The sequence below is a fragment of the Dromiciops gliroides genome, chromosome 3, assembly GCF_019393635.1.
Source record: "Dromiciops gliroides isolate mDroGli1 chromosome 3, mDroGli1.pri, whole genome shotgun sequence".
NCBI classification, from domain to species: Eukaryota; Metazoa; Chordata; class Mammalia; order Microbiotheria; family Microbiotheriidae; genus Dromiciops; species Dromiciops gliroides.
Genome location: NC_057863.1, coordinates 658,130,225 through 658,145,328, shown reverse-complemented (window position 1 = coordinate 658,145,328; position 15,104 = coordinate 658,130,225). Strand labels below are relative to the sequence as shown.

The following is a 15,104-nucleotide window of genomic DNA, read 5'->3' as shown; positions in this document are numbered from 1 at the left end:
AGGGTTAAATCAGAGAAAATTTCCCCTGGGAAAGTTGAGGCAGAGGGGTGGGAATATTAGCTAGATTTTAACCTTTGAGTAATTAGAGCAGTGATGAAGAAGGGGAGGGGCCATTTCACATCAGGGATTAGGGGATAAAAACGGGGCCTTCGAGCCTCCATTTTTGAGATCCACCAGGGCACATTGGGCTGCCCATTCTCATGAGAATGACAATGAATGAGCCTCTGACACATCACCACCACTGAGTTCCAGGGAATTATTGGGCAGGAGTCATTTTTCTCACAATTTGGAGGTCCCACTGAGATAAAGGAGTCATTTTTAGCTACAGGGGCCTTCTGGGTTCCAGCACTCTTTCAACAGGATATTATCAGTGGTCGAGTGGATTGTTGGAGCCCAGAGGCCCCCTGGAGGCCTGACTCCTGTTGAATGGAGGAGGAACTCAGGTGGGCAGAGATGTTGCAAACATAGAAGGATTAAGCATGCTCAGGGGTGGGGAGTAGGGGTAAGAATTTATCCAAAAGGGGTGAGAATTTATCAGATCAAGGAGAAATTTCAAGCCATGTAAGTCTGTGTGCATGGATCCCATGGGAGAAAAGGGCTGATGAGTACTTCCTGAGTGGTTAAAAAGCTGGGGTGGTTTGAGTCAAAACCCCAGTAGAACCAAGCAGTTCAAGTCTGTAGGCTGGGTGGTTAAAAAAAAAGCAGGGGTTCGAGGTAAAACTCTAGTGGGGCCAGTCAGTTCAAATCCAAAGTCTTAGATTATAGGGAGCTCCCCCAAATTAGAAAAGTCACCAAGGATGGTGTTGAAGGAACCGAGTAAAAGTGGCCTCTCAGAAATCCCTAAAAGACAGCCCTTAGTAGGGAATAGATTAAGCAAGTAGAAAGAAATTGAACCCTGTTTGTACTGACAGTAAAAAAACCTGAAAGGAAAAAAATGTATTCTGTCCTTTAAAAGTGCTTACCCACAATTATCTGAGAAGAACCAGAAAGTGATTGAAACAGGACAAAATATTTTGGGATGAATGAGTTTTAAATTTGGGTATAATAGTCTGGTGGATTCTTTTTAATTTTTAATTTTCAAAATGGTTACAGGGAGCTAAAATCAGAATGGAGGACATCATGTGTTCTAAAGCCCCCCCCCCCACTCCTCTTTCTGCATGGCAGGGTCTGCTATGGGGGGAGAGGAGGGATCTGGTGGGCAGCTAGTACCTAAGATTTTGATATATATTGCTACCTTTCGCATCTTTTGTGGTGGAGTGGCTTGGCATCAAGAGTTGTTTGTAGTGTGTGGAGGTTTCAGGAAAGGATGTTTTTTAGGGGGGGTCTGGCCACCGAGCTACACGGCCTGGGACAGTTTCCGGCCTTGAATTGTTTGGCTCGGGGGGGGGGGGGCTGTGCCATGGAGGGGATCCGGAGAACATTGGGCACCATCACAGGCTGTCTCTTGGGGCTGGAAGTGTCTCGGGGTAAAGGGTTGGGGCATATAAATTTCAAATTATCTGGTTTAGCTGGACCCCCTTGTGGATCTGTTGCTTTGCAAATGGTTGGAAAACATGTATTTTGGTTTTTTTATGTGCACAAGAATTGTTTAAAAGTTAAAAGGCAGGGGACCGCTAGGTGACACAATGGACAAAGCATTGGCTCTGGATTCAGGAGAACCTGAATTCAAATCTGGCCTCAGACACTTGACACTTACTAGCTGTGTGACCCTGGGCAAGTCACTTAACCCCCATTGCCCCCCTGCCCCCCCAAAAGTTAAAAGGCAAAGAAAATTTTATTTTTCTCTTTCCTCTTCTCTCTCCCTTCCCTTCCCTGACAAGGGAATGAAAGTGCGGGATGGAAAAGAACTGAGGAAGGAAGCTTCAAGGAAATAGAAATTGCTTGGGATTGTGTTTCATGTGTCTCTCTGTGTCTTACGAGTGTCTGATGTAAAATTGTCTTATGTGTTCAAGTTTCTGTCAAAAATGTAATTTTGTGCTTGGAATTTAGAAGCCCATGCTGTGGCTATGTTAAGGAAGTAGGAGGAGGGCAAAAAGAAAATGCTGCTCTAACAATATCTTGAAAACTATTTAGAAAGCTGAATATGCCATTAAAATACTAATTTTTTAATTGTTTTTTTTTTTAACTAGAGAGAAAGTAAAGAAAGAAAAAGGGTCATTTCAGTGACTATAGAAAGGTAGTTTCGCTGTTTTTTTTTTAAAAAGTTGACAGGCTTACCAACAAAGGAAGAGTTTCTGTCAGTAAGAGAAAAAAAATCAAAAGGTCGGTGAATTAGATTGGGCCATCTAGTTAAGAAATTTGGGAATTCATAAAAACTAAAGTCAAGTAAAATCTGTTAAAATATGAAATGCTTGGAACAAATAGTTCTTGGGTGAATTAATACTAAGATGAAATTATCAGTTGAGATTCTATAGGATATCATTCGGAAAATATATTCAGGTGTAGTTGAATCAATTCTGGTCTCATTTTGAAGTTATTTGTATTTGTAACATGTAAAAGAAAAGAACCTAACAGTTCATAGTTCATTGTATTAGAGATATTGTAAGAAAGTAGGTAAGAATGATTTTCTGTGAAGTGGGCATAGTAAGAACCTTTTACTTTCAAATTCTGTCTTCAGTTTCCAACTAGTAAAGGTTAGATAACAATCTACTTAATTGGGGGCAGCTAGATGGCACAGTGGTTAAAGCACTGGCCCTGGAGTCAGGAGTACCTCAGTTCAAATCCAGCCTCAGATACCTAACACTTACTAGCTGTGTGACCCTGGGCAAGTCACTTAACCCCCATTGCCCCGCAAAAAAAAAAAATCTACTTAATTTAGTCTAGCCACCTTTTAGGATAAATCTCTAGAAAGACATGAAATCTAATGTAAGTATTGGATATGGTATGGTTATGGGTTAATGTGCCTAAGTATCAAAGGTGGGATGGGAGGTCCTACCTCCTTAGAGAAAAGGAGGAAATATAATGATAATATTTTTCAGAGCATTAAAATATTACCATTAATTATTATCAATTCACAGTTCATTTGATTTAAGCCAAAATTTGCCCTAAAAGAAATAACGTGGTCTGAATGTGTATTCTTCTATCAGGATTAGTATGGTAAATTAAGATTTGGTTAAGAAATTTAGGGGCAGCTAGGTGGCACGGTGGATAGAGCACGGGCCCTGGAGTCAGGAGGACCTGAGTTCAAATCCAGTCTCAGGCATTTAACACTTACTAGCTGTGTGACCCTGGGCAAGTCACTTAACCCCAATTGCCTCACCAAAAAAAAAAAAAAGAAAAAGAAATCTACTAGCTGTATGTCCCCAAGACAATTCTGTTTCACTTTACTTTTCTGTAATAAAGCTTACCTCCCAGGGTAGTGCTTAGCATAGGGTAAGTGTTATATAAATGATTTTCTGTGTAAAGTATAGAGCAAAAATGTTATGGGGAAAATTGATGGGGGGTTGATATAGGGGTTCTTAGGAATTCCTCTTTGAAGAATTGTACCCTCTTACACATAAATCCAATTGGAGTGAAATAATGGTTTATTTGGGGGCTGGGGAGGGGAAGCCAGGAGAGAGGTCCCTGGACTTCTCATGAGGAGAGAGCATGACACAGAGGTGGCTCTCTGGGATGCCTTTCTTCCTGATCGGGAGACAAGCAGAAACTTTTGTGGAGGACAGATGGTGGTGGTCTGGTGGGGTCGTCATCTGACTGTGAAGGGTTCCCTTGTTGGGGGAGGACTATCCCCCACTGGTGGTGGCTGAGGGAGGTTAGGTGAGGGGCGGCTCTAGATTTCTCGAGCCATCTCTCTCCCCCTCAAGCTACGGGAAGGGGGGGTGGGGAGGGGGGCAGCCACACCTGGTCTTGTCATCCCAAGGGGTGGGGGAAGCTGGAGTGAAGGGTGGTCCTGGAGTTAACTTAGTCCAGATCCTTTGCTGCTTGTCTCTTTGGGTGTGTCTGTCCTTTGGTTTGGTTTCTCAAGGAGAGCTTTTTGATTTGATCCGGGGGAACTTCTGGGGTGTGCTAGGCCCATTAAAAAACAAACAAAAAACCCCATGCAACTGAATTGAGAACACCTGAGTAGTAATTAATGGGTTTTGTTTCCAGTTTTAAAAATTCCTAATGCTTTAAGGTATTATGTTTCTAGATTTTCTTATAGTGTATACATTGGTAAACAATAGTATTGTCTGTGGTGAAAGTTGTTATGTGAAACCTCTTACATGTGTATGTCTTATAGTAAAAATTTTATTTCTTGTTGCAACTAGAAGATACGAACAGGGGGCAGCTAGGTAAAGCAATGGATAAAGCCCCGGCCCTCGATTCAGGAGGACCTGAGTTCAAATCTGGCCTCAGACACTTGACACTTACTAGCTGTGTGACCCTGGGCAAGTCACTTAACCCTCATTGCCCACAAAAAAAGAAGAAGAAGAAGATATGAGCAGAATGCAAGTATGTAAGATTTTACTGTTTTCAATTGAATTGTGTGATTATATTTTCGGAAAAATGGAAAGAGAGATTTATCTTTTTAAAAGCATTTTATCTCATGAAAGTTTGGTGAATATTCCTTTTAACACCAGAATAAATTTTAAGCTGTTTCTTAAAGAAATATATATTCTCAGGACATAATGTGTGCATGTTCAATTAACACTTGTGTGATTTCGAAGGTCTGCTATCTTATTTGTAAGCTAATTTGTTGCAAATACAACTTCATATTGATAACAATTATGTCCAAAGCTACTGCAATTTGTGAGATTTTATTAGTTGATGGAAAAAGCTTTCCTAGGACCCTGAATATTTGAGTTTCATTCTTAGGTTTGATGTGTCCTTGTAACTCTCACGGCATATTTCTATTATAAGAGTAGACAAAGTAGAAGTTTGTTATTGCAATTGGTTATTAAATTAATACTAGAGCATCTAAATTACTCCACTAAGCTGTACCCTCTGTGGTTGAGCTGGACATTTTCTAGTTTATTCCCAGTATGCAATTTGGGATTGTTTACACTTATTTCAACCATTGCTTGTTATTGAGCATCTCAAGGCAGATTCATTTGTGTAGGGCTAACTCAGGGATGAAAAGCATCAATTTAACATGGGTGCAAACATAGGTAATGCTTGCTACATAGGATATATGATCCTTGAGAAGTGAGTTCACTTTTAGTACTGATTATTGGAACTTGCTATTTTAAGACATTATTATTTTTCTGAGTCTGACTCCAGTGATGACCATCAAGGACCCATGATGCCAGGAACTCTATGGGGTTTTTACATGTATGCACTGTAGGTGGAGTTCTCTTGGGAAAGGCTGGGAGACCAACTTTTTGGCAAAGGCTCAGGTAGGCGTCTCCTGATTCAGTTTCCCCAGATGTTACACATGGAATATAAACTCTCCCACCTGGATGATTTTAAGTCTGGCACACTACATTGACTATCTGCAGAACTTCTGCCTGAAATGGACATATGGAGTTTGGGGAAATATTGTTCCCTGATAGCACTGCCTCTCTTCTTTTATGGCAGATTCCTATAACCATGTCCCTTGATTAGCATGAACAAAATATTGTCTCTTCATCCCTAGGTTAATACTGTAATATCTGTGTGAGATGCAGGTATAAGATTCAAGCTATTTGGCTTAGAAATTCTAGTCCCTTTCAGATTCTAAACAACTAGAATGTATAAGCATTTAGCCTTGTCATTTATCCGTTATTAGTTATGCATTTTAAAACTGAATCAGGAACATCTTAAGCTTATTTTGAAGAAAAGAATTCTAATGCAACCAGTTTTCTTAGAGGAGGGTAACTTACAGAATGTTTTGTTACACCTGATGAAAAGTCAATTTTTTTTTTTTGCGGGACAATGAGGGTTAAGTGACTTACCCAGGGTCACATAGCTTGTAAGTGTCAAATGTCTGAGGCTGGATTTGAACCCAGGTACTCCTGAATCCAGGGCCTGTGCTTTATCCACTGTGCCACCTAGCCACCCCCAAAAGTCAATTCTTTTTTTTTTCCATTCAACAACCATTTATTAAGCGCCTACTATGTTCAAAGCACTGTGCAGGTGCTAAGGGAGAAACAAAAATAATTAAGACATAGTTCCTGCCCCTTTGGAGCTTACAAACTGACAGAACTTATTCCATCCCATGACAATTTGTAAGTTAGTTTCTCTCACAAAAATACTCTTATAATATTGTGATAAACTTGAGCATCTTTTACACCCAGGGCTTTGGGGCATCAATTTTCCTTCTAGAACTTAACAAAATATACTGCTTTTTCCCCCTAATTTCCAAAATACATGAAGGAAATTATACATGAGCAAGCAGCCCCACAAAAAAGTGTTGCTGATTGAGATTGGCTTTGTGAATTTTAAAATAAAACTTTCCAACAGGTTCAGAAGGCTTAACTAAACACAACAAGATACAAATATAATAGTAACATATATATATTTTAAAACAAACTATCACTTTAACTTTACAGTATCTGTTGCTATTTTTGTTACTGTCCATGCTAAATGACAGTGCTGAAATTGCATTTACATTAGTGGAGAGAACAGTTGTTGATTTCAACATGCACTAATTCTTCAAATATTGAGTAGTTGCTTAATTGTTCTTTTGTGTGCTTCTCTTTAAGAAATTAGTTCTATAAATTTTGTTATATGCAAGTCAACTTAAGAAAAACACATCTAACTCTTACCCTGATGCCATTTAAAGTTAAAAATTGAGTTGCAACTTTCCTTCCTTCTAACTTTTCTTTGGGTGGTATAGGAAAAAAAAATAGACTTTTTGAATATCCCTTTTGGGTAGGTGTTCTCATTCTTAGTTTTGTTTTTCTTATACACCCTAGTCTTTAGGTTAAGAAGTCAATTCTTTTTAAGTTTACTATGTAATGTGGAGGGGCAGCTAGGTGGCGAAGTGGATAAAGCACCGGCCCTGGAGTCAGGAGTACCTGAGTGCAAATCCGGCCTCAGACACTTAACACTTACTAGCTGTGTGACCCTGGGCAAGTCACTTAACCCCAATTGCCTCACTAAAAAAAAACAAAAAAAAAACAAAAACAAAAAATAACAACAACTATGTAACGTGGAAATAACATCTGTCTATAGAGCATGTCTTGTAATACAAACATTATGGACAACTTATTTGATATGCACTCTTTTGAAATTAATTGCTTAAGTGTAATCCTAAATCTTTTACTACAATTGAAGTTAACTTGGTTTTTTGGTTTTGTTTTTGGCGAGGCAATTGGGGTGAAGTGATTTGCCCAGGGTCACACAGCTGGTAAGTGTAAAGTGTCTGAGGCTGTATTTGAACTCAGGTCCTCCTGAATCCAAGGCCAGTGCTCTATCCACTGCGCCACCTAGCTGCCCCTGAAGTTAACTTGGTAACTTTTATGTAAGTTCATTTGTGGTCATCTTCTTATAAAGGTATTCTGTGATCTAAGTTTTATGTGAGGATTAGATCTTAAACAATTGAGTAAGAATTTTTGGAGAAATAAGATCGAATAGATATATATGTAATTTGGAAAGATTTAAGAGTTCTGCCTTCTGTGGTATTTTGAAACATTTAACTTATAGCCTGCAGGTATCAAGGTAGTAGTAACCTTTCAGCCTGTTGTTAATAATATTTGTTAAAGATAGAATTAGAAGGGGGCAGCTAGGTGGCGCAGTGGATAAAGCACCAGCCCTGGATTCAGGATTTCTTGAGTTCAAATCCGGTCTCAGACACTTGACATGTACTACTAGCTGTGTGACCCTGGGCAAGTCACTTAACCCCCATTGTCCCGCAAAAAAAAAAAAAATTAATAAATAAATAAATAATTAAAGATAGAATTAGATAAAGCTGTAAACAATATGGGGACACGTGTTATAAATTCTTTAAGGTTCAGGTAAACTATGAGACCTTGATTGTGATATTCCTCTTATTGTTAGATCAGAACCATAAGATTTAAGGTAGCTTTTACTGAATGGAATAGTTATTGGGGGAGTAGAATTTGAGAGACTGTACCAATTTGTATTGAGATCTGTATTGTATCCAAAAAACATCCAAATAAGGTCATAGGAAAATGCCCGGAGCAGCAAAACTCACAGAAGAATGTGCTGAAATCATCTTCTAACCAAGAACAGCTTGGAAGGTCAGAAGGAGGGAGCTGTTGTGTTGATACAGGAGTCAGGCCCAAACCCACAGTCACCCTGACACAGATCCAGTCTCAGGAAGTCCTCACCAGAGAAGGAGACCCCCAGAGCCTCTGAATCAGCTGAAGCACCAGTGTCATCTGGAACTAAGCTCACAGTCTGATGAGTGGGCTGAGCCCTGGGCAGGGGAGAGACTACAGGGGTCTCTGCTGGTGCTGAGGCAGAACTTGGATTTTACACCCCTACTGAGAACCAGGTGGTAGGCTCGAGTAGAAGTGGCCCAGGTGGTGGAGGGGCACAGGCTCGTCGGAGCTAACAACCACAACGCACAAAGCTGGTTGATTGGCAAGTTGGTCTGGGGTCATCTAGGACCAGGAAACAGGCTGGGCGAGGGAAGAACCTGATTCTCCTTAAATCATACCACCTGGGACTTAAGTTTGGGATACTGCAGCCTGGAAACAGTGCCCCACTTTAAGGAGCTAAAAGTCAAGTAAAAGAAAGGCAAGATGAGCCGACAGAGAAAGATGAAGACCATAGAAAGTTTCTTCAGTAACAAGGAAGAAGACAAAGGGGCACCCTCAGAGGAAGATCTCACACCACCCAAGGCAGGAAAGTGTACCAGAGGGCACATCCTGTGGCTTCTTAAAACCCACTGCCCTGCAGAGAGTCTAGGCCCAGCAGGCAACGGGGAGGGGATGGAGAGAGAGCACACCTAGTCATGGGAGGGAGCATGAGAGGGGGCACTGCACTGGTCCAGCCTGGCAGAGGAAGCCAGGATTCAGTCATGCCTGGAAATGACCCCAGGCTGGTGACAAGGGCGGGCTGCGAGGGAGCAGAGCCTGGACAAGCTGGCTCTCCCCTACTCCACACCAGCCTCTCTTGGTGGGCTGGGAGGAAAGCCAGGCTGGAGGGAGCTGGGGAAGGCCAGCACCCTCACCTGGCACTGATGCCTCAGTGCCCCCTCAGCCCTGCAGCTCCCTGCTGCCCCCAGTGGCACCAGTTGGGGGCTGTGCAAAGGCCTGTGGAGGCTGGAATGGAGAGGTGTGTGGGGGAGAAACGTCCTGGAATCCTAGACGAGGGAAGGAACTAGAGACCACACATGCCCACTCCCACTGCTTTGACTGGGGGGTGGGGGAAAGGGCCAGGTCAGGGACCTACAGTGACTGGGGCAGACCCTCCTCTCCCCTGGGGCTTCCTGATGCCCCAATGCCTGGGTCCCAGTGGGACCAACAGAGTTCCTTAGGAACAGTCAGTCCCCAGGCCCCTCCCTTGTCTGACTGGTAAATTGTAAAGAGGAAGAAGCTACTCAGCTAAGGGAGGGGGGCAGTTAGGCAAATCAGGGCTGGGCTGGTTCTGTCCCCAGGCTGGGCCACCAGCTTCCAGTCCAGCCCTGGCGGCCACCATGTCTCCCTGGCTCCCTGCCCTGCTGTGCCTTGGTAAGTCCTGGGGAGGGAGGACTCCATGTTCCTGGTGTGGGGCCATCAGGGGGGGAGCAGCCTTGGAGACCATCCCCTCCTCCTCCTCCCCCATTTTACACTGAAGGAAACAAGCCCAGAGGGAGGAAGTGACTCCCCTGAGGTCTGTCAGAGCTAGAACCCCAAACCAGGAGGTCCAGCAGCCCCTTCTGGATCCAGGCCCCTCCCCCAGGTCCTGTTATCTCAGGCTGCACCCTGCTCCTCCCCCACCTCCCATCCCCCACCCAGAGCTTTGGAGGGGAGGCTGAGGATTGTGGGCAGGGCTGATGGGGGCCTCTCTGACAGGACTGTGTCTGAGTGAGAGGCTGGAGGCACAGGACTGTGAGTTCTCCCCTCCCCCAACCAGACCCCTCCCCATCCTCTCTCTCCCTCTGCCCCCCTCTATCCCTCTCCCTCTTCCTGTCCATCCTCATCTGTCCCCTGTCTCAGTACTGACAGCATCCCCTGGGACACTCCTGACTGGAGGGTCTGGGCTAACCTCCTGGGGTGACTCTGGGAGGGGGCTGGGGGTGAGAGGCAAGGACAACCCCAGGAAAGGGGGCCTTCTGGAACCCCGGGATCTGCTTCCTTGCAGATTCACTCCCCAAACCCTCCCTCTGGGCAAAGCCGGACCATGTGATACCTATAGGGACACGTGTGACCTTCTGGTGTCAGGGCCCACCAGGGGCTAGAGGTTACAGCCTGGAGAAGCTGGGAAGTTACTGGAATGCAGCGCCCTTCCCTCAGGGGAATAAGGCTTCTTTCCCTCTGGGGGAAATAGTATTAGCACATGCTGGTCTTTACCGCTGTCGATACTGGGCCTCATCTGGCTGGTCAGAGCCCAGTGACCCCCTGATGCTGATTGTGACAGGTGAGCCAGGGACCCCCCAGCCCCAGGGCTCCAGACACAAACCCTCTCATCTGGGCCACAGGAGAGATGGGATTCTCACCTCAGAACCTCCCATGGGCAGCCATGAGGGGTCTCTCAGCCTTGGGGGAGGGACCTCTCCAAGACTCATGGCCATCATTCCAAGGTGGGGGTCGGGGGTGGACCCTTCCATGGCACAGCTCTCCCTTTGAGCTCTGACCTAGGCACAGAGCAGGGGTGCTCCCAGTCACACCAGGGTCTCTGTGTCCCCCAGGCTGGTATGCCAAGCCCGTCCTCTCAGCCATGCCCAGCTCTGTGGTGGCCCCAGGGGACAATGTGACCCTCCACTGTCAGTCTTCATATGGTCTGAATGGCTTCATGATGTCTAAGGAACAAGAAGACAAGGTGACCCCTCATTATGAAAGGACTCTGGCCAACTTCTCCATCTGGGCTGTGACAGCTGCCCATGGAGGAACTTACCGATGTTACGCTTTTGATAGTGACACCCCCTATGTGTGGTCAGCCCCGAGTGAGCCCCTGGTCCTCAGGGTCACAGGTGAGACATCCCCAGTCTGGCCCCTTTCCCCATCCTCTCCCAAGGTCCCCTAGATGGCCTTGGCCCCAGACTGGCAGCTCTGTACCCAGCCCTGGGGAGCCAGGGATTGTGCCCCAGGACTCAGGGAGGTCCTGGACAGGAGATAGGGGAGAGGGGAGGGAGGGAGGACATGTCCCTGCCCTGCTCTCACTCTTGCTCACCCAAAAGATGGAACTAGGACAGGGGAGGTCACAGGGAGCCTCAGGAGGGACTGGGAGGAGGGGTCATGACAAGTTAGGTTGCCTGACCTCTCCCCATTCCCAGAACCTCCTGATGAGCACAGCCTCCCAGTTACCTGGGAACCAGAGCCCCCAAGCCGTGAGTATGCACAGCCATAGCTGAGAGTCTGGAGTGGGTAGGGGATCTCAGCCATCCTCAGTGTCTGAAGGGAGCCCAAGGGGGCAGGAGGAAGGGCCCCAGGAAAGGGACATGGGGAGAGAGAAGGGAGATCCCAGCCTCTAAGGATTAGGGAGGAGGTGTTTGGTGGGACCTGGGGGAAGGAGGAACAGTGTTGAACAGGGCAGTGAAGACTAAACCTATGATTTCATTGGTATAGAGAGCCCCCAGATGAGGAAATACCTTCTACCAGCGCAGGCTGCCACCTTTCCACCTTCTAAGTCTACAGAGAGTTGCCAGAAGCACTGAATGCATGACTTGTTCAAAGTCACCCAGCCAGGAAGAATCAGAATCTGGACTTGAACCCAGATCTTCTTGGCTGTGAGGCCAGTCCTCTACCTATCATTCCACACTGCCTCTAAAATATGTGAAATGTATACATAATAAAAAATGAGAATTGGAAGGGGAGGGGGATGACTGTTAGCAGGAAGAAGAAGGTGTTAGTCCTCATTAAGAAGTTGGCCCTTGGGCCACTTTTAGGAAACTACAAACTATAAGAGGTAGAGGTGGGAAAGGAGGATATCCCAGGGATGAAGGACAGCCTTTGCCAAAGCACACGGGTGGTAAGGGGGCAGCCGGGTGGCACAGTGGGTAAAGCACCAGCCCTGGATTCTGGAGGACCTGAGTTCAAATCCAGCATTAGACACTGGACACTTACTAGCTGTGTGACCCTGGGGAAGTCACTTAACCCCCATTGCCTCATAAACAAACAAAAAAGTACATGGGTGAGAGATGAAGGGTGCTATGAGAGAAGTAGCAATAAGGTCAATTAGACTGGATTATAGAGAGGGTGGAGAGACTAAAGAGTTTAAATTTGATCCCCAAAATAATAGGGAGCCACAGGAGTTTAATGAGTAAGGGAGGCCCAGGTTGGCAGAGGGTCAGGCCAGAAAAGGAATGCACAGACTATTCCACAGGAAGAGGCTGGGTATGAGGGCAAGAGGAGCCCCCAGCCCCAACTCAGAGGGGTCTAAGCTCATGTAAGGTGCAGGACCAGGTGCCAACCAGAAGCTCTGCCCCTCACTCTCCAGTGCTGGATCATAGATCCAGGACACCCAAGGAGGTAATCCACCTACCCACACACACACACACACACACACACACACACACACACACACACACATACAGGGTGGCATTTCAGGGAGATGGCAGACAGGGCCCAGCTCTACCATTAAATCTGAAGCCAAGAAATGGGTTAGAAGAGTGGGCAAATGAACAAACAAAAAGAATCCCACCATAGAGAGGTGTTATGGTGATGGGGACACTCAGGACAGAAACCCAGAAAAATAGATTCACTCCAAAACATCTACAAACAAAACCACAGAGAAAAACACACGTGAACAACTAAAATTTCTGGAAGAAATGGAGCAAGAGTTTTTAAAAACAAAGTTTAAAAGGTTTTTCCAAATTAAATCAGAGTACTAGAGGGTGAAAATCGGAAAATAAATGAGAGCAATAGAAGAAAAATTGAAAAGGGGAGGCAAAAATGAATAAGGACTTGTAGGAATCAGACTACATCAATATCAGCCTGATAGGCCCTTAAAAATCATGGCATTGGGGCAGCTAGGTGGAGGGTGGATAAAGCACTGGCTTCGGATTCAGGAGGACCTGAGTTCAAATCTAGCCTCAGACACTTGACACTAGCTGTGTGACCCTGGGCAAGTCACTTAACCCTCATTGCCCCACAAAAAAAAATACCAAAAAAAAATTATGGTGTTGGGGGCAGCTGGGTGGTGCAGTGGATAAGGTACCAGCCCTGGAGTCAGGAGGACCTAAGTTCAAATCTGGCCTCAGACACTTGACACTTACTAGCTGTGTGACCCTGGGCAAGTCACTTAACCCTCATTGCCCCGCAAAATAAATAAATAAATAAATAAATGAATGAATGAATGAATGAATGAATGAATAAATGAATGAATGAATAAATAAATAAGTAAGTAAGTAAATAAATAAATAAATAAAGATCATGGCATCCAGCGCCTCTACGACCCTTTTTTTTTTTTAAATAGTTGGGAAAGAGGTCCAGAAAGGGGAAGGGACTTGTCACCCAGTCAATGGAACCCAGGTTTCCTGACTACCAGCTTAGGTGCTCTCTGTGCTGGTCCTGCTGGGGTCACAACGCTGCTTCCTTCCTCATTCCTAGGAACCTCCTCTCCAAAGCATTCCAATGTGCTGTTTGGTGAGTAACTAGATTCCCAGCCCAGCCAGTAGAGGGGGCCCTAAGTTGGGTGTTAATTGAGGGTTGGTTTCTCCCTCCTTCCTGCCCCATTAATTTCCTATCATACCCCCCTGAGCACCTCCTCTGCCTTCTCCCCCACTCTGGGGCTGTCCAGAGAGAGGGGAACCTATCTCCCCTCCCCCACTCACAATGGTGGTACCCTGATGATGTTAACACTGTTCCCTGTACCTTGGATTTCACACCAAGGTCTCCCCAGGCTCATAGCAAGTATCCTGATGGGCCTGTTAGCACTCATCATCCTGCTCTTCCTCTTCCTTCTCTTCTTCCTCCTTCGACAACGCAGCCAACGTCAGGCTAGACGCAGTGAGTCCTTGGGGCTGGGTGTGACTTGGGCCAAAGGCCTGATGGGACATTGGCTGAACCCCCTGGAGTCTGACCCTGATTCTCCTTGCAGAGACCAGAGACAAAGAGGCAGAAATCAAGAAGACCCTGAGAAGGTGGGGGCCCTAGATATTCCCCAATTCCCCCGAACCCCTTCCCAGCGATTCTACCCACCTTATTGGATCTTCCCCCTCAACCTTCTGTGTCCTCTTGTTCCCCAGCTCTGACCCAGCTGGGACGCCCCTGGAGGAGACCCTGTGTGAGTGATAGGGCCAGGGCACGAGGGCAGGTGCTGGCGGCGGGAAAAGCCTGGGCCTGGTCCCTCATGCCTCCTCCTCTTGCCCCCAGATGCCGCTGTGAAGGAGGACAGACAGACAGAGGGGGCCAGACAAGAGGACACAGCTGTGAGTCACTCCCAGATCCCTCCTCCTCTCCCCAGGGAACAGACAGGGAGAGGCTTCCCCAAGGTCACACCCAGCCGGGAGGTTCAGGTCCTTTCCCCTCTCAGCCCTCCTGCCCCATCGGCCCCTCCAGCCCCTCACCTCCTGCTTTATCTCCTCCTGTCAGGTTCCCAAACGGGAAGACCCTCAGGAAGTGACCTATGCTCAGTTGAACCTCACCAGTCTCAGGGCTGGGGCTGAGGAACCTCCCTGCTCTGGCCCAGTGGAGCCCAGCCTCTATGCTGCCCTGAGGTGAGCTCAGCCTGAGCCCAGGGGACCCCAGGAGGAAGAAGCCCCTCCCCATCCAGCCTCTGCTTTCTGAGGGCAGACCCTGCCCTGCCTAATCATCAAGACACCCCAATGTTAGGACCCTTTCCCATTCCAGGAGGTACCCAGCAAATTGATTTCTGTTGGAGCAGCAGCCCAGCAGTGTGTGTCCTTTGGCAGGGAGGTCCCAAAAACTGAGCAGGCTCTCACCTTGTCAATGAATTAAATCAGCAATAAGGAAATGTAAGATAATTTGCCTACTGGCCTTCAGCCATCCCACTACTCTCCAGAGGAAGCGAAATAGTAGTAATAATAATAACAGCTAACATTGATAGAGCACTTCCTATAAGTCAGGCACTGTGCTAAGCACTGGAAGGTAGGTGCTTTATTATTCCTATTTTATAGATGAGGAAACTAAGAC

At 46.2% G+C, this 15,104-nt stretch overlaps 1 protein-coding gene across 1 annotated transcript in view; it reads left to right on the top strand.

Moving 5' to 3' along the window:
- Nucleotides 1–9,458: 9,458 nt before the first annotated feature.
- LOC122748361 (leukocyte immunoglobulin-like receptor subfamily B member 3) overlaps nucleotides 9,459–15,104 on the top strand; it is a 42,368-nt gene continuing 36,722 nt past the window's right edge. The window contains exons 1-11 of the mRNA XM_043994011.1: nucleotides 9,459–9,539; nucleotides 9,864–9,899; nucleotides 10,153–10,428; nucleotides 10,700–10,981; nucleotides 11,285–11,338; nucleotides 13,560–13,595; nucleotides 13,842–13,958; nucleotides 14,050–14,092; nucleotides 14,198–14,235; nucleotides 14,325–14,380; nucleotides 14,544–14,668. Of these exons, the coding sequence (XP_043849946.1) occupies nucleotides 9,506–9,539; nucleotides 9,864–9,899; nucleotides 10,153–10,428; nucleotides 10,700–10,981; nucleotides 11,285–11,338; nucleotides 13,560–13,595; nucleotides 13,842–13,958; nucleotides 14,050–14,092; nucleotides 14,198–14,235; nucleotides 14,325–14,380; nucleotides 14,544–14,668 (1,097 nt within the window). The 5' untranslated portion in view covers nucleotides 9,459–9,505. The remainder of the gene's footprint in view (nucleotides 9,540–9,863; nucleotides 9,900–10,152; nucleotides 10,429–10,699; nucleotides 10,982–11,284; nucleotides 11,339–13,559; nucleotides 13,596–13,841; nucleotides 13,959–14,049; nucleotides 14,093–14,197; nucleotides 14,236–14,324; nucleotides 14,381–14,543; nucleotides 14,669–15,104) is intronic.